The sequence below is a fragment of the Amblyomma maculatum genome, chromosome 1 (genome assembly GCF_055883805.1).
Source record: "Amblyomma maculatum isolate TAMU_Amacu chromosome 1, ASM5588380v1, whole genome shotgun sequence".
In the NCBI taxonomy this organism is placed as follows: Eukaryota; Metazoa; Arthropoda; class Arachnida; order Ixodida; family Ixodidae; genus Amblyomma; species Amblyomma maculatum.
Genome location: NC_139344.1, coordinates 304,226,549 through 304,252,412, shown reverse-complemented (window position 1 = coordinate 304,252,412; position 25,864 = coordinate 304,226,549). Strand labels below are relative to the sequence as shown.

General features: G+C 46.5%; 1 protein-coding gene across 12 annotated transcripts in view; it reads right to left on the bottom strand.

Annotated features, from left to right (window-relative positions):
• Window positions 1-25,864, bottom strand: part of LOC146206976 (transmembrane protein 230) — a 103,265-nt gene that overhangs the window by 68,264 nt on the left and 9,137 nt on the right. For 11 of the 12 annotated variants that reach the window (XM_084589603.1, XM_084589167.1, XM_084589745.1 and 8 more), the window contains 2 exons: window positions 22,513-22,615; window positions 22,335-22,457 (listed from right to left, as the gene is read on the bottom strand). In XM_084589603.1, the coding sequence (XP_084445729.1) occupies window positions 22,335-22,457; window positions 22,513-22,614 (225 nt within the window). In that variant the 5' untranslated portion in view covers window position 22,615. Of the gene's footprint in view, window positions 1-22,334; window positions 22,458-22,512; window positions 22,616-22,850; window positions 22,998-25,864 lie in introns of all 12 variants that reach the window. The other variant, XM_084589532.1, reaches the window with a different exon arrangement.

The window sequence follows — 25,864 nt, the reverse complement described above, 5'->3', positions numbered from 1 at the left end:
CGCAGTCGAGACACCAGAGGCCAAGCTTGCAGCGTATATCATCCAAATACGTGATTGGAAGTGTGGACGAGTCGTGCAGGTAAGCAATAAATTTTCTTCGTGGAAAGCGTTTACTGGTATGCTTTCTTTAGCAAAAGCTATCCTAGGCTAGTAGAAGCAAGTTTCGCTGTCCGAGGCCACAACTGCGCATGTGCCGTAACCACGGCAACCAGTCACATCATTCCATAGGTGGCTGGTTCACAAGTAATCGAAATAAGTGGCGAGTGGCAGTGACAGAGCAAAAAATTTCCAACGTGTTGGAACCTGTCATTCTCGCCGCCGCAACAGCTGAAAACAGGTTTCTGCATTGGCGCAGCATAAACTGCTATCGGGCTTTTCACCACTGTGCCACGCCCATCTCCCTGCTGCGCCGACTCGTGACATCACGTGCCTCGTTATGCAGCCTCCAACCGTTCGTGGGTCACCCAATGGGTACATTTGATTTTCAGTCCCGAGCGTCCCGGACTACTTGCTGACAGGTGCCCGGCATTTGATTTTTCTCAGGAAGCTCAGAAGCTGTGCCCACCAGTACAGTTCCCAGGCCTACGGCCACATTGAGTTAGACTCCAAGCGCATTATTATTTATTCTGTTACTTATTATTTATACATACTGCGGTCTTGTTCAAGACCTTAGCAGGAAGGGTACATAAATATAACAGACATAGAGGCAAAACAATATCAGTAAATTATTTCAGGTGCTCTTCGAATAATTTTAATGACTTCTGCGTGACTGCGTCGTTAGTGAGGTTATTCTAGTCAACTATGGTTTGGTTTGGTTTGGTTTCTGGGGTTTTAACGTCCCAAAGCGACTTAGGCTATGAGAGACGCCATAGCGGAGGACTCCAGAAATTTCGACCACCTAGGGTTCTTTAACGTGCACCGACGTCGTACAGCACACAGGCGCCTTGCTTTTCGCCTCCATCGAAAAGCTGCCGCCAAGGCCGGGATTCGATCCCGCGTCCTTGGGAACAGTAGTCGAGCGCTGTAACCACTGCGCCACCCCGGCGGGGTCTAGTCAACTATGGTTCGTGGGAAGTAAGAATACTTGAAGGAATTAACTCTTGATGTTAGAAGTGTTACTGTTTTGTCTTGTTTTGTAACCTGTCGAGAAAATTAAAATACCAGATGTGTCAATATTGTAATGTCCTGTAATCAACTGAAAAAAGAACTTCAACCTACATATGCGATGCCTCTCACTGATGAAAACTCACATCGTTGAAGCAATTGGGTAATCGAGCAATGGCGGTATTTATTTAAGATAAATCTTGCTGCTTTCCTTTGGATGCGTTCCAGTTTGTCGATATTCGATGCGGTGAACGGGTCTCAAATTATGACGGCATATTCAAGTGTTGGGCGGATTATGCTGTTGTATAAGAAAGAGCGAACAGTTGGTGTAGCTGATTTTAAAGATCGCCTAAGAAAAAACAGTTTACGGAGGGCGTTAGCTGTGACAGTGTCGATGTGTTTTGTCCATGATAAAGTATTAGTGATCCAGAGACCGAGGTATTTGAAATGTATTACTTCTGAAAGAGTGATGTTGTTAGTGCTGTACGGGAACAAAAGGGGACTTTTCTTCTGAGTGATTCGCATGAATACAGTCTTTTCAAAGTTAATTGTCATCTGCCATTCTTTACACCATGCTATTACTTTTGCAAACTCGTTATTTAATCTTATTTGGACCTGGACAGTGTGAATAGTGCTATAGAGCACACAGTCATCTGCATACAATTTAACATGAACAGAAATATTATCAACAATGTCGTTTAAAAGAGTAGGAACAGTAGAGGGCCTAGTACGGACCCCTGGGGAACGGCAGAATCAACAGGTATGGTGTCCGAAGATGTGTTATTTAGAGAAACGAAACGATTCTAACACCAACAGAGGCCACTTATCAGGAGATTTAGGGCACTGATCGTACAACTGGCAAGGAGGTATGAGAATGACTGCTGATGATAAGCTGATCAGTAGAAATAGGTGATCAAACCCATAAATTCCACTTAAAATTGTTGTAAACAGATGGTGAACTGAACAATGAATCAACACAGCTCATCTTCCACAAGTTCATTGAGCAGCACATACGTTTACCGTGTTCAGTAAAAAAAAAAAAAGCATTGTACACAGAGTAAAAATCTCAATAATCTGGATATTGTGCGAGTTTTCACTTTGCCAAAAGTAGGAGTGGGCATTAAAACCTTCCAAATATGACCCTGGTAGCTGCTCTACAGTAAAATCTCGGTGATACGAATTGTGTTGATACGAATTTCATGACGATACCAATTTGCGAAATTCCTCAGCTGCAGTGCATTGTGTACAGTGTGCACAATTTTGAATGTTCCGAACGCTCGCCTGTGCCACTACGAATGATATGAACGTGCGAAATGCGACCGCAATCTTGAGCACTATGCACATCGTTGACTCCGCGATCGTCAGCCGCGCTGTATGTACACATTACTAGCAGTTTACGGTTACGTGTGGTCCCCACCTCCCCAAAGTCGCAATTGTCTGTCGGACTCACGTCGCGAAAAGCTTTCAGCGGCGTGTGGCCCACAAACCGCAGAAGCTGGTGGCGGCGTACACGGTAGGCGCGCACGAACCGCACATCGCTGGCTCCGCGATCGCGATCCACAAGCAGTTTGCAGCGCCGCGCGGCCCACATGTCGCCATCTCCTGTCGTGCTGTACGCGCTGCGAGAAGTATGTGGAGGCAGGTGGTTCGCATGTCACTGGCATCACGATCGTTTTCCACGGCGCGAAAAATTTGCAATAGAGCGCGGACATGAGTAGTAGTAGTAGTCGACGGCACACACGGCAGACACGTACGAGCTGCACACATCGTAGACTTTGCGACCGCAGTCTGCGGCACCGCGCGGCCTCTTGCCGTGTTGTATGCGCCGCGAGAAGTCCACGGAGGCACGTGGCCCGCACGTCACCGACGTCGCGATCGGCTTTTGCGCTATGTACACCGCGAGTGGCGAGCTGTGATCGCGCGACCGTAATAAACCTTCTCGGACGTAAACAGATTTGCGTGACTGCCTTTCCAATGCCTCTGCATACTTATTTTCTTTCTTTTTGATGATACCAATGTCCGGATAATGCGAATTTTTCCGCGGCCCCGCGAGATTCATATTAGCAAGGTTCTACTGTATAAGGTTTTCCTATTCATGAAGGGTTACACTACAGTGCGAGTCTAGCATACCTGCCAACCCAGCAAGTTAAAAAATCAGATTTTATTCACAGCTTGGAAGGGGGGGGTAGGCAGCTTCAACTTTTATGTAGTGCCAGAAGAGCCCTTTCGCAGAGATTTTGCGGTGGCAGATTTTGTGAGCTTCAAAAATTCATCAGAGTAGTTTTGTTAAAGCATGGCTCAGACTGCTTGTGTTGCACATCAATGAACGGAATTCAGTTCTTGATTTCCTCAATGTGCTAAAAATCTTCTCGCACTGTGCATTGCTATGCGGTATTACAAGAAAATAAAGTACCACCTTTGCAACTCAGCCAAACAGGAGTTTTCCATAAGTATTTTGAATTTTACCCACTTTTGCCCACTGCACGTCACACCTTTCTTCCTTCAGAATGTGCTCCAGAAGATTGTACGCCTGCAGCATAGCAAACTCAGCTTCCAGGGCATCCAAAGCGTCTTCAGCAGGCAATTCACTGCATTCTTGAGGCAGCAGCTGAGAGAAACTTTTAACAAAAAAACAAAAACTTGAGAAAGATGCTCCAGAAATTAGATTTAGATGGCAACTTCAGCGTGCCTCACCAGCTGGGTTCTCAAAAAGAAATTTGTGTCTGATGTAGTCGCACGCAGTGCTGAAATAACTGCACACGGAAGCGAAAAATTTTGCCTCATCTTTAAATTAAGTTTATTGAACAACGCTGTGATGTGACTCCCAATGACCAGGTCATTGTCTCCTTTCTGGCAGCTCATATCTCGACGTAGAACATCGAGCGGTGAAGCAGCAGCCTTTACAGCAGTTGGAAACTGCCAAAAACTCTGTGAGGAGCTGCAATAAAACTGACTGCAGAATACCGTATATACTCGTGTAAGGGCCGCCCCTGTGTAAGGGTCGCACCCCTAACATTGGGGCAGAAATTTTGAAAAAAAATTATTTTCGCAGCCAAACACAGAAGTTCATGCACTAGCGCAGGTTAGCCTTCATGAGTCTTCATTAGATGGCGCTAACTGCTTTTCAGTCCCTAACATCATCAGTACTGTGAGATCACGTGGTGACGCGGTCTTCGCCGCATGCTGCATTTTGGCATCTGTTTTTGGTGCTTTCTCCAGCGCATTTCTTCTTTGTGTGATGCTATGGGGTAGTGTGGTTTTTGCATGCAGCGTTATTCAGTGGATCGTGGCCTGTGTTCACCACTTAGTGACTATGGGCAAGGATTTGGCTTCGTACACCGCCGCCTTCAAGCTGAAAGTCGTAGCTTATGCTGAAGAACACTGCAAGCGGGCGGCTGGACGCAAGTTCCAAGTCGTTCGAGAAGTGTGTGCATTGGTGGTGCAAGCAAAGAGAACAACTCACTTGTACAAACCGCAACAGGAAAGCATTCCGCGGGAAGCAGTGCAAGTTTCCTGAACTTGAAAAAGAACTTGACGAATACGTCACGACGACGAGAAAGAACGACTACAGTCACCGACTGATTTTTCGGACTCCAAAAAATCGGAAATACTCGATTATTCGGACTGCTTCGCGGCACCGCCACCCTTCCTATAGGCTGTAATGCATAACAAATACCGAAATTTCGGACACTTCGCAACCTCTCATTTGATTTTTGGGACCCTACTCGAGCCAACTCGATCGACAGCAGCTACCCACACCGACACTGACTGAAGCATGAAGCGCCATTTCTGTTTTGGAATGAGCCTCCTTACCGCCCCAAGAGGGTGGTGGCAGCGGAGTCCGCTCATCATCATCGTTTTTGTGTGTTTGGCACAATGGCTTGTTTCTGTCTCGCCCATCCAAATCCAGGTCAAATCCAGTAGCCGCTGGCCCGGTCGTCTCTTCTTTCTTCTTTGTGACGCCGTGCGGTGTAGTTATAGTGTGCAGTTTTCATTCTACTTGTGTTCCGTGTGTGTTGTGTACGCCTAGCAGTGAGACCAACGAAGCACACGGGAATGGCGCCAACATCGGGGCAGTCAGCGCCGGGGAATTCAGCTAAGAAGCACGGCAAATATGCAACGATGACAACGGCGAAGAAGATCGCCGTGATCCATCAAGTGCAGAATGGCCGCCTGCAGAGCGAAGTTGCCCGGGAGTTCGGCATCTTGAAGCAGACTGTGTCAGACTATATGAAAAACAAAATGAAGATTTTGAACGAATCATTGGTCTTCTTGCCCCCGCCCCCCCAGTGCTGGAAAGAAAAAATTTCAGAGAGGGCAGCCACCCGAAGCTCGAAGAAGCGCTCCACATGTGGCTGTATGCGACAGTTGCAAAGAGGATCCCAGTGTCGGGCGATCTTCTGAAACAAAAGGCGGAGGCCCTCGCACTGCGAATGAACATCGAAGGCTTTAAGTTTAGTGATGGCTGGCTCCGTAATTTTAAGAGGAGGTACGACCTCACTTTCAAGAAGATGTGCAGCGAGAGTGGTGCCGTGGACCAGACTCTGTAACAAATTACCGCTCCGACAGACTGGAGTCGCTGCTGGACCGATTTTCGCCTGATGATGTCTTCAATTGTGATGAAACAGGCCTTTTTTATAAGATGTTACCCGAGAAGACACTGTCCGTGTCTGGCGACCCCTGCCACAGCGGAAGGCATAGCAAAAGACCGGGTCACAGTGATGGTTGGCAGCAACATGTCGGGAAATGAAAAGCTCCCGATTCTTGTGATTGGGAAATCAAAGAGCCCGAGATGCTTCAAGGGGGTAAAAACATTGCCCCGTGTGATATGAAGCCAACTCGAAAGCTTGGATTACGCAGCGCCTCTTCGCTGGCTATGTACGCAAGCTGGACCGGAAATTCAAGGCCCAAAATCGCAAGGTGTTACTCTTTGTGGACAATTGCGGTGCACATGGCCACATTGATGACCTGGAATCCATTCAGTTGGAATTCCTGCCACCAAACACAACGACCGTCCTTCAACCCATGGACCAGGGTGTGATTAAAAATTTGAAGGTGCTATACAGAGCACGCTTGCTGAGCCGCATGGTTCTGTGCATTGATGCCAGCAAGCAGTATGCTGTAACTCTGCTGTCAGCGATCAGCATGCTTGCTGACGCCTGGAAGGCAGTGACTGCAGCCACACTCCGAAACTGCTTTCGGCATGCTAGATTTGTTAGAGTTAGTGAAGCGAATGCCGCGGCCCAGGATCTCCAGTCCGACATGCTTCCCACAGATGGCGAACATGTGCTGCAAGACTTGCGCAGTGGCGGCAGGGTGATCCCAGACGCAGTCACCTTTGAGAACTTTTCAAATGCCGACAGTGCAGCACTCACATGTGCGGAGCTGGACGATGACGAGATAATTCGTCAGGTGTCTGCTGTCCCGCCTGACGACGAATCTGAGTCAGAGGACGACGCACCATCTGTTCCGCTGCCGTCGCACGCGGACCTTGTGAATGCGGTGATGATGCTTGCAGCTGCCTACAGTGACAGCACGACCCTTTCCGAGATTCAAGCCGATCTGATTGCTCGCAAACGGAGGAGCGTCCAGCAGCGTATTCACGATTTTTTCCAGCCAACTGCGGGGCCTGAATAAGTGCATAGGGCATGCCAGTGCACAGAAATAGTTTTTTTTTTTTTTCTGATTTTGTTTTTCGGACTCCTATTTATTCGGATTTTTCGGCGGTCCCCGTAAGGTCCGAATAATCGGTCGGCAACTGTATACAGTATCAACGGAGATGGTCACAGCCATTGCCATCACTCGCCAAATGGACATTCTGCTTGCATGTTTTAAAGCAAGTAGGGGATGGCTTCAGCGGTTCATGAACCGGAACACTGACACAAAACAACACTGTGTCAAAAGCTACCCAAGGAATACGAGAACAAACTGTTAAAGTTTCACCGTTTTATGAACGGGCTTCGAAGGAAGTACGGCCTTTCACAAATATGGAATGCGGACCTGTCTCATTTGATACGCCAGAAAATAGTATGGTTCACTTTAAAGGTGCGAAAAGTGTCGCTGTGCCTACAACTGGTGCAGAACGTCAAAGGTGCACAGTGATGCTGTGCATCACTGCCGATGGCAGAAGCCTGCCACCAAATGCGGTCTTTAAAAGAAAGACGCTGCTCAAGAGAAGTTCCCGACGGAATTGTCGTTTGTGTCCCCGAGAAAGGTTGGATGTGTGATGAACTCCAAACTGTGTGGGTGAACCGACCGGGCGGCCTGTTGCAACGGAGGGCTTTGCTCGTCCTCAACAGTTTTCGAGGCCATCAGACCGTATCAAAGCCCGGCTCGCCGAGAGCCAAACGTATTTAGCGGTCATTCCTGGAGGAATAATAAGCCTTTTCCAGCCACTTGACGTTTCTGTCAATCGGCCATTTAAAGCCAAGTTCCGGCGCTGCTACTCGGAATGGATGGCAGCGAACGTTCATGAGAAAACGCCTACTGGACGATTGAAGAAAGCATCCCTGCAGCAAGTTTGTATGTGGATTTTAAGCGCATGGCGTTTGATGTCATCCGACATCATTGCCAAGAGTTTCAAGGTGACTGGTATCTCGAACCAGATAAATGGCACACAAGATGAATACCTCTGGGAAGGCGCCTATGATGCGAGCTCGTCAGATAGCTGCCAAACTGATAGCCATGAGGAAGTTCCTTGAATAAAGTGTGGTCACTCAGCAGTGCTTATGTTATTATTTAGGACATCAACTTTCATGCAGATAGATATAGGCCTGACTCTTGTAAGAGGTGCACCCCGTCAAAATCGTGGAAAAAAGTGCGGCCCTTACACGAGTATATACAGTATGCATTTTTGGAGCCTGCGACTGCAGCTGGCTATTGGCTTTCTCAAAAAGCGGGACCCCACTTTCCAAAAGCCATATTGATGTCAGATGTAAAAAAATGGAGCAGTCTTTCTTCGCAAGATAAGGCAGCTTCTCTTTCAGTTCCAGGTACAGTCGAACCCAGATGTATCGAACCTGGATAATTCTAAATTTTGTTATATTGAACTCACGAAATATCCCCTTGAAAATCCCATGTAAAAGTATAGGAAAGCTGCGTTGTATATCGAACTCTAATTTCACTGGTCGTTCGGTATACTGAACTCCGCACCACGCAGTGGAAGGTGTGCCTTCCCCAAAGATGATCGCATCACCCTCAGCCGTTTGCCGCGTGACGTTTTCAAGTTTTCAAGCCATGCGTGGATGGAATGAGAAAGAACAGTTCAGCGCCGCGCCCTTTCCCCAAAGCCGCGCGCATCTGCGGTGATCGTTTGCCACACACCAGCACGTGACGTTTGCAAGCCACGTGTGTGAAGGGCGACCGGTTTGGCAGTGCCCGCTACGGGGCAGACGCAGCCAATGCAGCCGTGGCGTTTGAGAGGGGAAACAACGTGACAGGGCAAACCACAAGCGTGTGCCCATTCATTCTCTCCCCTTCGTCTCTCTTTTCCAGTCTTCATTCGCAACAGCATGCACTAAGCATGTGCCGACAAGTCAGCTCAGCCCGTGGCAGACACAGCGTCAGATGCTTTCTCCGTATTAACTCCATGCTTTCTTCAGTGTGTGTTGTGAACCCTCTATGCTCGGCGCAACACATGCGATCCGCATCTTGTGCCGTTGTGCTGAATGTGCGACGTAGCGTGGCAGTTTTGGACAATAAGAAGCGGCAGATTTTTTTTTTTTGCAGGAGCTGTCCATCCTTGTCATGCTTAACGTGTGATGTAGCATAAGCTACGGCGGCTGCATATGTTAAAAAGCAGCAAATTCTGAGTCGCTCATCCTTGTCGTGCTGAACGTGCGGCATAGCGTAAGCTATGGCGGCTGCGGACATTAAGAAGTGGCAGTTCTTTTTCTTTCTTTTGTGCGAGTCATCTATCCTTGCATCTATGAATCAACGAAAGCAAGCGGTCAGCTGCGATCATGACACCGGCTTTTAGCATTGCTTGCTTCAAACGGCATTCGCAGCTAACACTCTTTCCAATGATTTTGTGGCAGCGGACTCCAACCGCCCCAAGTGCGGCGTGATAAATTGAACCAGGCTTGTGCAGTCAATCAGCTTACTTTCTGTTACCTATAAGGTATTTACTAAGGTAATCGCTAATAGAATCAGGACAACCTTAGACTGCAATCAAGGAAAGGATCAAGCAGGTTTTCGGAAACGGTACTCTACTATCGATCATATCCATACCATCAATCAGGTGACAGAAAAATGCTCGGAATATAACCAGCCCTTATGCATAGCATTCATTGATTACGAAAAAGCATTTGACTCAGTTGAAACCTCGGCGATGATGCAGGCATTGCGAAATCAGGGGGTAGACGAGCCGTACGTGAAAGTGCTGGAAGATATATATAGTGGCTGCACAGCAACCATAGTTCTGCATAAAGAAAGTAACAAAATTCCAATAAAGAAAGGTGTTAGGCAAGGAGACACAATCTCCTCAGTATTATCCACAGCTTGCTTAGAGGAAGTATTCAGAGACTTGGAATGGGAGCAGTTAGGGATAAGGGTAGATGGAGAATACCTCAGTAATCTGCAATTTGCTGATGACATTGCCTTGATAAGCAACTCTGGGGATGAACTGCAAATAATGATTGATGACCTAGACAGGGAAAGTAGAAAGGTAGGTTTGAAAAATCAATATGCAGAAGACTAAGGTAATGTTCAACAGCCTCGGGAAGGAGCAGCAGTTTACATTAGGTAGCGAAGTACTGGAAGTAGTAGGCGAATATGTCTACTTAGGACAGATAGTAACCGCAGATCCGGACCATGAAAAGGAAATAACAAGAAGAATAAGATTGGGATAGAGCGCATTTGGCAAGCACTCGCAGATTATGACTAGCAGCTTACCGGTATCGCTCAAGAGGAAAGTATACAACAGTTGCATCTTACCTGTACTCACCTATGGGACTGAAACGTGGAAGCTAACAAAGAGGGTTCTACTAAAGTTGAGGCCAACGCAAAGGGCTATGGAAAGAAAAATGGTAGGGACAACGTTAAGAGATAGGAAGCGTGCAGAGTGGGTCAGAGAAATAACTCAAGTCACTGACATTCTAATGGAAATCAAGAAGAAGAAATGGGCATGGGCAGGACATGTAGTGCGAAGAGAGGATAACCGATGGTCGCTTAGGGTAACAAACTGGATTCCAAGGGAAGGAAAGCGTAGCAAGGGGCGGCAGAAAGTTAAGTGGGCGGATGAGGTTAAGAAGTTCGCAGGGGTCAAGTGGATGCAGCTAGCACAGAACCGGGTTAAGTGGAGAAATATGGGAGAGGCCTTCGCCCTGCAGTGGGTATAGTCAGGCTGATGATGATGATGTGCAGTCAAGCCATCACGAGCACTCTACCAAGTTCGCTCTCCCCCACTGCAGGAACCAACATCATAAGTATAGTCCAAAGATAAACACACCTTGACGTTATCATTGCGCAGCATCTTGGCATGCTGCCAATAAATGAGCTGTGGATGCGACGGCCGAAACGGAGGGACGCGCCACCAACTAACTTTTATTTTTTATTCTCGCCGGCAAAAGTTCAGGGTGGGTTCATTATGCGAGTGAGTTCATTACGCGACAAGTATGGTATCACTTTTCACGATCGCAAGCACCATCTCAAGCTGATTTCTATACATAAAATTATCGATACAGTTAAACCTCGTTACAAGAGACACTCAAGGGACCCGAGAAAGTTGTTTCTTATAACCAAGGTCTCTTGTAACCAAAAATTCTAAAAACATCGAGGAATGGGACTAGATAATTTTATTGCACATCAACACTTAAACATACCTTAAGAGGAAATTGTTCACGATGTTTTAAAGAAGTCCTTCATAGTAATTTGCCTTTTTTGTCAACGTAGAGTGTATCAGCTATCTTCCCAACTTTTGGAGGTAAGGCACTTCACTTTGCAGCCCTTCTTGCTGCTCGCAATACCTTTGCAGCACCTTTAGATGCTCATCGAATGTCCTCATTGTCATCTTCCTCCTCCTCTGGTTCATCCTTTATGGCACAAGTACCATTTACTTGTGCGAGGATTGCATGGTCTCTAAGCTCTTCGGAGCACACGAGGTCCACATCTGCAGACACGAACTCCTCAAAAGATTCTGGGACATCTGCAGACTCTTGGATGGTTGCCAAAGTTTCATCTTCAAGAAAGGTTGCCTCGGGATCCACATCAAGCTCCTCTTCCGTCGTATCGCCATGTTTAAAGCCTGCTTTTCGGAAGCAGTTCTTCACTTCTGAGGCCATTCCAAACAGCAGAAATCACCTGGATGGCAAACTTCATGTCAATTAGTGTTGTGCGGTCTTGATGCATGTCAAACAATAGACGTTCTACTCGCCTTGTTCTGTACTGTGACTTGACAGAGTGCACGACTCCTTGGTCTATTGGTTGAAGATGGGATGTGGAATTTGGAGGAAAAAAAATAACTTTGGTGGCTTTCAGCACAGGGACCATGGTGTGGCAAGAAGGATTATCCACAAACAGAAGCACATCACGATTCTGGGCTTCCATCTTCCGATCAAATTTTAGTAGCCAGGAATTGAAAATGCTAGAGGTCATCCATGCATTCTGGTTTGCTTCATACGTGACAGGAATGTGGTGCAAGTGGCTAAAACAATGGAGTCGTTTCGACTTCCCAATCACAAGGAGACGCTCCTTCTCAGTTCCTGACATGTTGCAACAAAACAGGACGCTGATGCGCTCCTTTGACCGCTTCCCGCCGTGGCATGCATCGAACCTAAACGACAGTGTCTTTCCTGGCCTCATTTTGTAGAACACGCCGCTCTCGTCCGCGTTGAACACATTTTCGGAGCTGTAACCGTGAAGTAACTAGGGAAGTTAATGATCTTTCCATGAGGACACGCAGTCTGTGTCAACTGCACCACCTTCTCCCGAGATGCACTTAAATGAGATGCCGTTCCGCGCTTTGAAGCGATCCAACCACCCTTCACTGCACTTGAAGTCGGCACAATCGAGAAGCAGTGCTAGCTGTTCAGCACGTTTGCTGAGCAACACTCCATTCACTGGAATGTTCTTTGCAAACGCGTCTCGCAACCACAACATTACGGCTTTTTCCACCTTTGGATAGGTCGCTCCCCGAAGTCTAATTCGCTTCGCCGTAAGCCCGCCGTCCAGCTGTTGTTTAATAACGGCGTCACGGTTTTTCACGATGGTATTCACAGTCTTTCGAGAAAGTCCAAACTTGTCCGCAACTGTCGTTTGCTTCTGTCCAGAGTCCACATCACTGATGATTTGAAGCTTATCCACAAGAGAAATCTGCTTTCGTTTCGTTGACATGGCTCGAAGAATGTTGTCGCGAAACGGCAACCGCACGTGCTACGTCGTACCCACGACACGGAGGCAGGGACGCCAAGGGGACGGGAGCGTTTTGGCGATGATGGTGATAGAGATCCGACATAAACGTAATAACTATTGCGCCCTTTTTTTTTTTTTTTTTTTTTTTTTTTTAGCTTTATAAGTAAATTTTTCACTGACTGAAATATGAGTTGTAGACATTTGAACAAATTGGAGTTTGTGTCTGATGCGAAACTACAGCGGATGAATCGTCGAGAACTGTAAAAATGGCGGCAGCTTAGGGGTCCGACCCCTGCGACTACCGCCGCACAAAGCGACAGGCGCCGCGGAAGCCGAGACAGAAATCCAACTCAACATAAATTTAGTTCAACAGACAGTGCAGGTGCGTGGCTGCAATTATAGAAGCAGAATAGCTGAAATTTCGGTGCAGTGAGACAATAGTGGCAACCTTGCGAGGTGTGACATCCAGCTGTGGAACGTAACAGAATGGAGCCAAAGGAATAAAGAGCAGCCGCACACTAATTGGTACAACGTCAGTCACACTGCACGAACTTTTTGGGTTATGTCTCTTCTAAATAATGAAGAATTCGCTCTTGGGACCTAAAAAGTTGTCCTTAGTAACCGAGTGTCTCTTGTAACCATGTCTCTTGTATGCGATGTTGTTAACATGGTAAACATAGGAAAACCAACCAAACCATTTTCAAATGTCTGTTATAACCGAGTGTCTCTTGTAGTCGTGTCTCTTGTAACGAGATTTAACTGTATATCGAACTATTTTGCGATCCAATTTGAGTTCGATATATCCGGGTTCAACTGTATAACTTTGGCTTATTTCGCAGGTTGAACATCTTTCTTCTCTGCTGTCTCTTTACGCTTGTGACTAGCGCCATCGGGAATTTCACCCCCTGATGATGGTGGGCCTTCGAGGAATATGATAATAGCCTGAAAAGGATGGGCATCGCTTTTTTTTGCTTTTACCTTATTCAAGAAAAAACTGCCCAGAGGTTTCCACTGGTCAAGCAGTTTAGTTAGGCACTTGCCTAAAGACAACCAACGAGTTGGCACATGCTTCAGAATTTTTCGCACCTCCACATTGTGCATGTCCTGAAATTCTGAAAGTTTTTCTTTGCGTTTCGCACTTTTCTCCGGGTAATAAAATACATCAACGAGGACCTCATCAAACTTCGCTGGCAAGCATGCGGCTCCTTCCTCAGCAGGCAGATTAATCAGATGACGCAGGCAGCCAACAACAACTAAGTTTTGTTGAGCTTCCTTTAAGACTGCAGCGACGCCGGGTTTTTTTTCCTAATATAACATTTGTATTGTCATCGCAAAACACAATACAGTTGGATACGGGCACGTCAACATTTTTCAATGCATTCAACACGAGGTTACCTATTTCGCATCTAATAGCCTCCCCATGAAGTTCTTGAAGGCTCATTAGCCTACTTTCAATGTCCAAGTACTCTTCGACGTAATAGGTCACCACAATCGGGTAGATCTGTGCAGCACTATCATTGCTACCGTCCACAGCAACAGCAAAAGCACTGTGTTTCAGGGCGTTTAGCATCGTGCTTTGCGCCTCTGAGGCCATTTCGCCCACGAATGCAGTCGCCTTGGTGCGTCCGCATCCATACCGCTTTTCTTCCTCACACCACTATTTCATACTAATTTGCTTCCTCACACCACGGAAACATTTTTCCTAAAAGAGGCCCAACATGGTTGCTGACACTTAGCGGCAGGTTATGCTCGATTAGGAACCCTGTAAAAAGGCACTCCGCACATATCACACTTTTGTCGCAGTCCTTTTTCGGAAGTTTGCTATGCTCCCTTGCTGCTCGGTGGCACGAACATTGCTCACATGCTTCGTTGTGGAAACATGATGTTTCAAGTCCCCTTTGTCGCCGTGACACACACTGATGTCGCATCCACACATTCAAAATGTAAAATGTTCGCCTTTTCTTGATGTCGCAAAGCAGAAAAAGTTAGATGTATATGATCTTAAAAACTTCTGCAAATACAGTCCACGACTGATTTTTCCGGACATGCTTGATTATTCGGACTTTTTCCCGGCACCAGAACATACCTTATAAAGTCAATGTATTACGCGGCTCAAAATTTCGAACACTCTAGGGAGGGCTATTCAATTTTTCTGACATTCCAAACGTCAGCCGGGCCAACTGCCACACATTTTGAGCGGTGTCACCGCCATCTTGTTTGTTTACTTTTTTCACTTTCTATCACTTTCGCTTTTTCACTTTCACTTTTTTTTTGGCACTAAGTTTTCGGCACAAATTGCGACTAATCACGGACACCGCAGCACCAGTGTCAGCAAGGGCATCAACAGGAACACCTTCGAAGAAAACTTCAATATTGACAGGGCTTGACACGGTTGCTGAGGGCGCAGTTTTTGCCTCCGGAACTGCGGCGCCTAGTTTTCCGTCATAAGGGATGATGCGCATCGGGTCATAGGAGAGCGGGACCGGCGTCGAGGAGACGGCGACTAATGTGCGTACGAGTCGAAACGAGTCTGAGAGTGAGGCGAAGACGGATGACGCAAGACTGGGTCGGAGACAGGTTCGTCGTACGTTGTTGCGGGCCCGTAGGCGTAAGGACGAGATAGACGTGCACGGCCCCACCGGGCCACATGGCCAGCCACACCGCAGGCATAGCAAATGGGGCGGTTATCTTGGGTGTGCCACAGATTTAGAGGGCGCGGACCGGTGCGAGGACGAGCAGGCTGAGCAGGTGGGCCCTGAGGCACGGGCGGCCACCTAGAAAAGTTGGGGTCCAGTGTCACGTACGTAGACATAGCGGGTGGAAGCAGTGGCCTGCTCGCAATTTCGGCATAAGTCCATGGAGCGACGACCATAGGCAGTTGGTTGTTGGGTGGCAGGATCTCAGCAACCTGCTCCTGAATGACACGTTGCAATGGAGGCAACAGAGATTGTGCGGCAGGGCGGCAGGTACCCAAAGACAACTGTCGAGCCATCTCTTCCTCTACAAACTGCTGAATTTGCTGGAGAAGCATTACGCGATCTTGAGGCGAGGCAAGAAGATCCAGAGTCGAAACGACGTCTTCCGAGCAAATGCTAAGGCGCGTATGAGACATTGTTTTCGGAGCTCATCATAACTTTGACAAAAAGAGATGACGTCAGAATTGTTTGGGGATTCTTGTCGGTCAACATCAGATATGTGCCATCGTCAATCCCCTTGACGACATGTTTGATCTTGTCTTCCTCAGTCATTGATGGATTAAGGCGTTTACATAGGTCAACAACATCCTCAATCTAGCTGGTAAAGTCTTCGCCGTTATGCTGAGCCCAGGAACCCAACCGTTGTTTGGCGCGAAGTTTCCGAACAGTGGGACGACCAAAAACCTTGGTGAGGCTAGTTTTGAAGACCGCCCAGGTAGAATTATCAGCTTCGTGGTTTCAAAAACACAAGTTTGCGACGTTAGACAAATAGAAAATGACGGTGAGTTTAACGCTGTCATCCCACTTATTGTAGGCACTCACTCGTTCGTAAGACGTCACAGTCCTCCACGTCTGTGTTATCCGTGCCACTGAAGATGGGTGGATCGCGCTGCCGCGCTGGCCCTAAACAGATGGTGGTGTTGGGGACAAGCGGGCCAAGTTGAGCCATGGTGTCAGTCATAGTGGCAGAGCTGATTATGGTGCGACTGCGGAGCTCCAGGATCAGAAAAGACGGCACCTCCACCAAGTGCAATGAGGCCGATTAAGCAATTCGCACTGCAATAGCTTTACTGATACGTTGCTGCTGCCAAAGCCAGCGTTTCTCAGAGCGGGTGCGAGCTTCTTCATCTTCGTGTTTTCCTCTTCTCACAAATCCAACTATCCATCCTGCAATCTATGCTGGATCTAGGCTATATCATTTGCCTAGCAGCTTCCGCTTCTGGGACAGCGTCGCTGCTCGCTACCGGAGTGCTTCTTTTTTTTTTTAGCTTTATCGCTTTGACTGCCTGTTCCTCTGTGTTTGTCGTGCTTTTCACGTGCATTGCCGAGCATAGCGAGTAGGCCTAGCCGTAGTCGTGCTGACGCGAGAACTAGGTTCTGTCGCTACTGTGACTCGCATTTAATTGAATCGGCTTCAGTTCAAGAAACTGTTTCCGGATTTTATAAGGAGGCTGTTTTTTTGCATGCAACGCGGCAGCGAGAAGGCACTCAACGGAGTCGGTATTGTGATCCAGTGGTTCATAATGGAGAAGCAATCATCATGCTATCGTCGGCCTTGAAGGCACCGATGAAGCGAGGGAAGTACCTCACCATGTCGATGGCGAAGAAAGCGGCTACTGTGAAGCTCGTGGAAGGTAGCCGATCACAGACAGATGTCGCGAAAGAGTTCCACATTTTAAGATAAACTATTTCGGACTACATAAAGAACAAGCAGAAGATTTTTGGAGGCGGCGGAGAAGTCAACTGGGTGTCATCAGAAGAATGTAAGCAAAGGCATCTACCCAAAGCTCGGGGATTCTCTCCTCATATGGCTCAAGTCAACAGTGGCCAGCAAGGTTCCTGTCTTCGGTGGCCTCTTCAAACAGAAAACTGAGACGATGGCGCTTCAAATGAACATTGAAGGTGTTAAGGTCAGTGACGGCTGGCTACAAAATTTCAAGAAGCGTTTCGACCTCATTTGAAAAACTGTGCGGCGAAAGTGCAGCTATTGATCTCAGTGTTGTCGCAGACTACCGCTCTGAGAAGCTGCAATCGCTCTTACAAGAGTACTTGCCGAACGACATGTTCAACTGCGATGAGACCGGACTTTTTTTAAGCTTATGCCGGAGAAGACTCTTGCTTTTGCTGGTGACCCCTGCCATGGTGAGAAACACAGTAAGGAGCGGATTACAGTTTTGGTCGGCAGCAACATGTCGGGGACAGAAAAACTGCCGATGCTAGTCATCGGCAAGACGAAAGCCCCAAGGTGCTTCAAAGGCGTAAAGACCCTGCCTGTCTTGTATGAGGTTAACAAGAAGGCGTGGATAACGCAGCAGCTTTTTTGAAAGCTATGTGAGAAAACTGGATCGTAAGTTTGACCAAGAAGACCACCGAGTTTTGTTGTTCGTTGACAACTGCGCTACACACGGGAACATTCACAACTTGAAGGCTGTGTGCGTTGAGTTTTTGCCACCGAACACGAAAAGTGTCCTGCAGCAGATGGACCAAGGTGTGATCCGAAACCTCAAGGTCAACTATCAGTCACGCTTACTTTCGCGTCTGGTGATGTGCCTCGACAGTTGGAAAACCTAGTCTGTCGATTTGCTTGGAGCACTTAATATGCTCGCCGATGCGTGGAAGTCGGCGGCACCCACAATGCTGCGCAATTGTTTCTGCCACGAGGTATTTGTGCTGAATGACAAATCGGCTGCCTTGGACGAGGAGAGCGTCGTCGAGCAGCTGTCAGGCAGTGAGCAGCTCATTGACGACCTTCGTACTGCACGTGTCGAAATTCCATCGACTGTCTCGTTTCCAGAGTTCACAGACATTGACCACGAGTTGAAACTGTGCGCTGGGCTCACAGATGAAGAAATTATTCTCCAAGTGCTTGCAGAGTCTGAGAGCGACGACGACGATGACTCACCTGCAACAGCGCAGCCGACGCAAGCCGAGCTGATGCAAGCGGTTACAACCCTTTCGTCACCTTACGGTGACACTACGACTCTCGCCGAAATTCAGGAGGACCTGTTAAGACGGAAGCGGAGTGTGGTGCAGAAAAGCATTTGTGACTTTTTCCGCCCTCAAAGTTAATGATAGGCAATAAAGAACTTTTTTGGTGCATATATTTGTTTTTTTTGGACTGCCCGATTTTTCGGACATTTTCGCTGTCCATTGAGAGTCCGAAAAATCAGGCGTCGAATGTATGTCATTTTGGACTTTGAGAGCGTCATGATGGTGTGAACCATAGAGTTAATACAAAGACACTAGAGGGAAAGCTGGGCAGGGAAACGAGCTTCTCACTGGTTCAACGCCATCATCAAATTTATCATTGTGGCCAGCACAGTTTCTGCTCACTGCGTCAAAAATGAACAAAGGTTTGAACAAAAGTTTTAAAAACCGCTGCCAATAACACAACTGTAGGAAATTTCTATACATTGTTTTCAAGTTTCAAGCATATTATATAATCTTTCAGGCACCTTCTTGGCCATAAAGGAATGATGTAGAACAATTGGAAACCATGTTTGCGAGCAGACGTAGCAGATCAACAGTAAACACACACGAGCACCCTTTGACATTTACTGTATGCAGCACTAGCCATCCCGGATAGACCAAGGGCCGTTGCTGTGGAATTCGTCACTGTTTTTTTTTTTTAATATACTGTGGTCGCCGTCTGGCGCCAAAGCAAATTTCTGACGTGTTTTCAGGTGATCGGGCACAGAGGAGATGAATGTGTCCTCGACAGACGAAATGCATGCGAAGCGCGTAACAATCGCAGGGATAGCCCGCCTTACGATAACAACCCGGCAGAGGTAGGACACCTATGTGATGTTACAGTAGGTACGCGACGCAACATACCACCAAAAATGCTCCAGACGCGACGATTCTGCCGTTTTTTACAGCACCTACTCTACAGTAACACAGTGGCCGCCAGTTAACTGCACGCCATCTTCCCACGATCTGCGTTGCCAGCTTCAAACCATCTTCATGTGCCCGATTTAGCAAGTAAAAATCATTTGGCAACCATTAAACAGTGTGATAATGGCGGCAATCACGCAGTCACAACTCAAATGCATTGGCTGAACGGGCAGCTTTCCCTCTAGAGTCTTTGTATTAACTCTATGGTGTGAACAACACAAGGATGTCGTTGTAACACAGTGGACCGCAGACAAACTAAGCCTACACACAGCAAGCGACAGCAACGATGCACAAAAAGGAAAGCCTGCCAAACATGTGCCAAACAGCCAAATGGCACCACTAGCTTATGGCTTTTGCTTTGATTTGGGTTCAGCTAGCCAATGACGCTGATGGCGTTGCTGCTGCCGTTGACTTTGACGAGGTTGTTACGATGCGGCTGCAGATTCTGCGGCAAAAGTTTTTGCAAAAATGATTTCAGAGCGGGCTGAGGCAACTTTTCCGGAGATTTAGGCTAGTGATCGTACAATCGAAAGATGCAGTGAAAAATTGGGAGAGTTGGCAGGTATGGATCGTATACGCAGCCCACTGTAATTGTTTTGAACGTAACAAGTTTGGCAGCCACTATGTCTATTTCAATTTAAAGCTCGCATTCACAAGCCACTCTGAACCACGATCACAGGCAACGCCATCTGTGAGCCTGCTTGCCTGCTCTTGGTCATGCCAAAATGTCAATGCTGGGGTGTATTTCGTATGCATAGCGCAACAGGTTAAAGTGTAGCTAGCATGGTATATCACCAGCAGCAGCAGCCTGACTATACCTACTTGCATTACTCGCAGTGGGTATATTCCTCCAATTAACCCAGTCCTTTGCTAACTGCATCCACTTGACCCCTGTAAATTTCTTAACCACATCTGCCCACCTAATTTTCTGTCACTCCCAGCTGCTTTCCTTCCCTTGGAATCCAATTCATTAACCTTTGCGACCATCGGTTATCCTCTTTTCACACTACATGAACTGCCCATGCCCATTTTTTCTTGATTTCGATTAGAATGTCATTAGCTCAGAGGTCGTTCCCTAACACACTCTGCTCGCTTAACTGTTCCCATTCTAAGTCCCTGAATACTTCCTCTAAGCAAGCTGTGAATAGTACTAGGGAGATCATGTATCCTTGCCTAACACCTTTCTTTATGGGAATTTTGTTACTTTCTTTATGCAGAACTATGGTTGCTGTGCAGTTACTATAGATATTTGGTTGCAGGTGCATGGTACTTCAACCTTCATCATCCCGGCCCAGAACTTCGGCACACCACGTCCGCTTCCGCTATCGGCAGCAGGTTCCCGGGACGCATCGCTTGGCTGTTCCCCAGCCTGCTGAACCCGATGCGACATCACCGTTCCACCGCCCAGTCCTCCACTCTAACCACAAGACACGATTAATGACAAGTAGCCCGACGTGAAGACCACAATGACCAACACGTGAGGACACATCACAAGACACAGCGAATGTAAGACCCCACAAAAGATCCGACCGACCCGAGACGCTGACCCGACGAACCCACTGACTCGATACAACGATACACGTGAAGACATCATCCCCACCCTTGCCATTTGATGCGTGCCTAGGACTCAGCCGTCCAATCCTGCTGACCTCCTCGGCCAGGGTTCATTGGATATTTATCATGGCGGCAAGCCGTTACCTTCTTCCTTTTCCTCTTCTATTTTCAACCATCTAGTCAAGCCCCGTGTAATGTTACGCACAAGGAAGAAACGTGGCGTAGGCGCCAACATTCATTAAAACGGCATCTATCATCGCCATCTCTCGGTTCTCTTTCTCCTGTGTTCACCGGCTTCTTCCAGTACTTCCATATATGGCTCATCTACACCCTGATTTCACAATACTTGCATGACGGCTAAAGTTTGTATTGAGTGAAATGCTTTCTCGTAATCAATGAACGCTATGTATAGGGTTATATTTCAAGCACTTTTCTATCATCTGATCGATATATGATTAATCATAAAGTACACTTCCTGAAAAGCTGCCTGATGCTTTAGTTGCCTGAAGTCTAAGGTTGAGCTGATTCTATTAGCTACTACCTCAGTAAATACCTTGTATGTAATGAAAAACAAGCTGATCAGTCAATCAATGAACGCTATGTATAGGGTTATATTTCGAGCACTTTTCTATCATCTGATCGATAATATGGATATGATTAATCATAAAGTACACTTCCTGAAAAGCTGCCCGATGCTTTAGTTGCCTGAAGTCTAAGGTTGAGCTGATTCTATTAGCTACTACCTCAGTAAATACCTTGTATGTAATGAAAAACAAGCTGATCAGTCTAATTTTTCAAGTCCTTGACATCTCTTTCCTTATGGATAATGTTAGTGCTCCTTCAATATTTTGACACTTTCGAGGTCATCAGACAATGCGGGGTGATCAGTTTTTCTAGCACAATTTCTCCACCACCGACTCTTCGGCCTATCCCGCATGGCATATCGCCAACAATTCAGGCGCACTATGCATGCCATCTTCTGTTATGTGCGTAGAGGTAGTTGCATTTGGCCTCGTGATTCAGGCCATGTCTCTTTTTCATGTTCCAAGGAGCCTCTGAATTACCTTGGCTCGTTGTGTCCATCACCTGCTTAGAAACTCTGAAAGAGACACAGGTATATCTGAGCCATGTATTAGGCATGCTTCAGGGTGCCTGCAGTCTTCTCCGAAATCCATTGTCAAATTAATTGTTCTTCACATCACTGCCATGGGAAGATCAAAAATGACATCCAGCCTTGGGCTTAAGAATGAAATGCGACAGCACATTTCCCTTCAACTTTTTCTATTGCATTGTATGCCTCTGCAATATTCACACACACTACAAACTACAATGCATTATCCATCGTCTTCTCTAACATGCTCGGACCAACCAGCCTATGTGTAGCTGGGTTCAACTCCTAAAACCGGAAAGTGCACCACTTTATAGAATTATGTAGGTCACTATAGGAACCCTTTTATCAATTTTGCTTCATTTAGACACTCCCCTGATTTGTTAACTTGATTATTTCCGATGAATTTTTTCTGTCACGAGCTCTTTAATGCTTTTTTGTTAACATTATATTTGACTTTTTAATCTCTAAATAATTTTGATGCTGTGCATGAGCCAGCTGCATTTTACCTCTGGTGGTCTAATTCCAGAGTCTTATGTGCAGCTTCAAGACATTACACCATATCAATTCTTATATCAACCACAAATTACAGGCATTGCATTCAAAGAAACAGTAAGCTATATACTCACTTTTGGATCGAAAAACCCAGCGAAAATGAATGATGCCAAGATGATCAACAAAGAGCCACCGATGAAAAGGCACGTCGCAAGTGCAATGGCCTTCTTGGGTATCCGGGACAGGCTTTTCTGGAACTATTTTTCACATCTCGGTTAGGGCTCTTTAGACAGGTAGGGTGTAAAAGCGGACCTGGATGTCTATGAAGCCATCATCCGTCCTCTGCATGCGCTGGTACTTGACACTGCCAAAGTTCCTCTTTCCATTCCCATGCACAGCATCCTTGCGGCCCATCCTAAAAGACAATCATTTAATGTTTCAACAGCACCCACTATGCGCACAGTCGAATCACCAATAAAAATAGCTACACCATAAGTACTCCATTGCAAACAGAGCAACAAGCTTGAGTATTCCTTCCAATAAAGTTGCCAGTTTGTCTTGAACCCACTTTTGCACCACTTCCCACATCCCTACCTGTGGTTATGTGTGTGCAATTTGGCCTTGACTGCGTTTTAACAAAAGCCATTCACCTTGCTGGCACCAGGGAGGAACAAGCAATGACCCAATTTTGCTGGTCAGACTTTTATCCCAATACCGACAGCCTGTAGTTCAGATCTCACTCCACTGTACTTTCAACTGCTTGGGCCACTCAGGTATGCTTCGTGTTGTTCAATTTCCTGCATCAGTCAGGATGCACAGCTTAGTGTGTATTTTGCCTTATATCATTGTTTACTTGAACACCCACCCCTATTTGCGTCCAAGTTAATATCGATAATATGAATAAAAATACACCTAGCTGTCCTGAAAGTGATGTAAAAGCAGCATCACAGAAACAAAATTGCTCGCAGGAATATGCTCATTCAAAATACGGGAAACATGTATGTATTGTAGGTCTACTTTTGTGTAAATTAATTATATAACTAGTAGATTGTACATAAATCGTATATTGTAGAAACTGTGGAATAGTAGATTCGGATAATGGGAGGCACACTTTTGCACTGCATTCAATCCAGTCATGTTCTCTAAAGTTGCAATTTTGGTTGATTTGATTGGTTTGCGGGGTTTAACGTCCCAAAGCGACTCAGGCTATGAGAGACGCCGTAGTGGACTCCGGAAATTTCAACCACCTGGGGTTCCTTAACGTGCACTGACATCGCACAGCACACAGGCACCTTGCTTTTTGCCTCCACTGAAAAGTGACCGCCGCGGCCGAGATTCGATCCCGCAACCTTGGGCATAGTAGTCCAGCGCAGTAACCACTGCACCACACCGGCGGGGTAAAGTTGCAATTTTGGCCTCAGTTCTGTCATGTGTTTCTGTTGCCCAATATGTCTGCGAGGCAAAGCTACAATGTAAAGCTCAAGCTGCTAACTATTCAATAATGACAACGTCTTTGGGATGGGTACAAAGCTGCACGAGCATTCCAGGCAGGGAAGCCAGAAAAATTGCGAGAACACTGCAGAACCTGCACTGGAGAAATGCAAAAGCTTGAGTGTTGCTGCTGCACATGGTACATTGCACACCCCTTGTGTAGCTTTTGCTAACAAGGCCAGGGCTGGTGCCGCACAGTGGAAATTTTCTTTTCTTGCCCCGACCGCCAACGGCTGCGTTTCAATAGAGGCGAAACAGAGAGGACTCCGTGTGCTGTGTGATGTCAGTGCACATTAAAGATTCCAAGATGATCGAAATTACTCCAGAGCCCTCCACTACCAGCACCCCTTTCTCTCTTTCCCCTTTCACTCCCACCTTTCCTGATGGCACGGTTCAGGTGTCCACATAACAAGTGTGACAGACACTGCACCTTTCCTTTCCTGTTAGCCAATCATTATTATTACTCCACTATGGCACCCCTTTCTCTCTTTCCACTTTTACTCCCACCTTCCTCCATTCCCTTAAAGCATGGTTCAGGTGTCCACAGAAAGTGTGACAGATACTGTGCCTTTCCTTTCCGGACAAACAATTATTAAGCCAGAAACACATCCAGTTCCCGCTGGCGTGTCGTCACATCCACTGGACGTCGACATTAGTTGTATGACTAATGGCGGCGTATGTTCGATTTTACTTTTACATTTTTGGCTCTAATTAACTAATCATCCTATCAACATACTTTTTTTCCTGCAGCATCCTCATATCATCCTCTATCGACCACAACTATTAATTTGATCCTAAATTTTCTGAGAATGACACAACGACTGCAGGAACGTTTTGCAGACACAATCTTGCCGACATAGCATAGAAAAGCTTCCGCCTTAAAAAAATAGGTGGACCATGGGAAGAAGGCCATGCCGGCCACAGCTCGAAGATTACCTGTGCATGGCTTCAACCTCAACCGTATTTCTGTCACACCCTCAGCGTATTCTGATGATACTTACCAATGAACAGGTATACACTTGTGAAAACTACCATTTGCAAGCAATGCATCGAAAAAAATCCCCCCCCCCCAAAGATAATTTATAAATCTCCTTCGCAGGCAATTTTCTAGTCATGAAGCAACATATCTGTATTTAACGCTTTACGCGGTAAAAGCAAACCTAGACAGTATCTATGCCCGTTAAACCAGATTTTCGACACTATAAGCAAGCTCAGTAGCATGCATGCAGAGTTGTTGCCACTGGGTTGACACATGCACGCAAGCTTCATCACTTTCAGCAACAGCAGACACCTCACATTTTTTAGCAATGTTTTCTTTTTGTATAATGTACTCTCATCATCTTAGGCAAAAAGCACAGCAATTTGAAATCCCACATAACTAAACCTGTGGACTGCACCGTGCCTTTTTCCCCTTCCCCTGGTTGAAAACGAACCACCAACCCAGCTGCGCATGTGCAGTCCTTTGTGATCAGCACTATGTGCAGTTCAAATTGTTTACAGATGGCTCCCAAGGAAGCTACGCCACATCTTGTGAAACCAATAAATTCAATTTTGCTACAAACAAATGAAGTCTCTCCGAGCCATTGCTAGCTATGCCGTATTACAGACTGCCCAAGTAGACGTGTTTCATTGAAATGCAGTCATGGCGGCAAGACTGGTTGGAGGCCCCCCCTAGTTGAGCTTGGCTGAGCACATGGCAGCCATCTTGCCACATAGCTTTTTTCAAATCAGGAGGACATTTGTAAATGACTATTGGAGGGTGCAGTTAGAGAGGTAGCTTTTTTATGCAATGCATTTCTTACCTTCTGTTATAAAATATAATTTTTTGTTCTTTTGAAAACTTTTTATTGAAAGGGGGCAGCCACTTCCCACTTAAATGCACCAATCATGAATTTGCACTGTTGAGGTTGACACTAAGTAAAATGTGGCAACTTTAAACCAGAATCATAAAAGGCTGAGAAAATCAGCCGAGGACAAAAAAGAGATAAACGCGCATGCAACACTGTGCTTGACAGTCAGTATGTTTTATGCCGTGATTTTAACCTGACCAAACAAGCCTAATTTTTCATGCTTGAGTGAGAATTTAGTTAATTTCAGCTGCTAGCGTCGCGCACAGCTGCAACAATAAATGTGCCGCCTGTTTTTACTGAGTCATGAAAATTAAGTCTTGAAA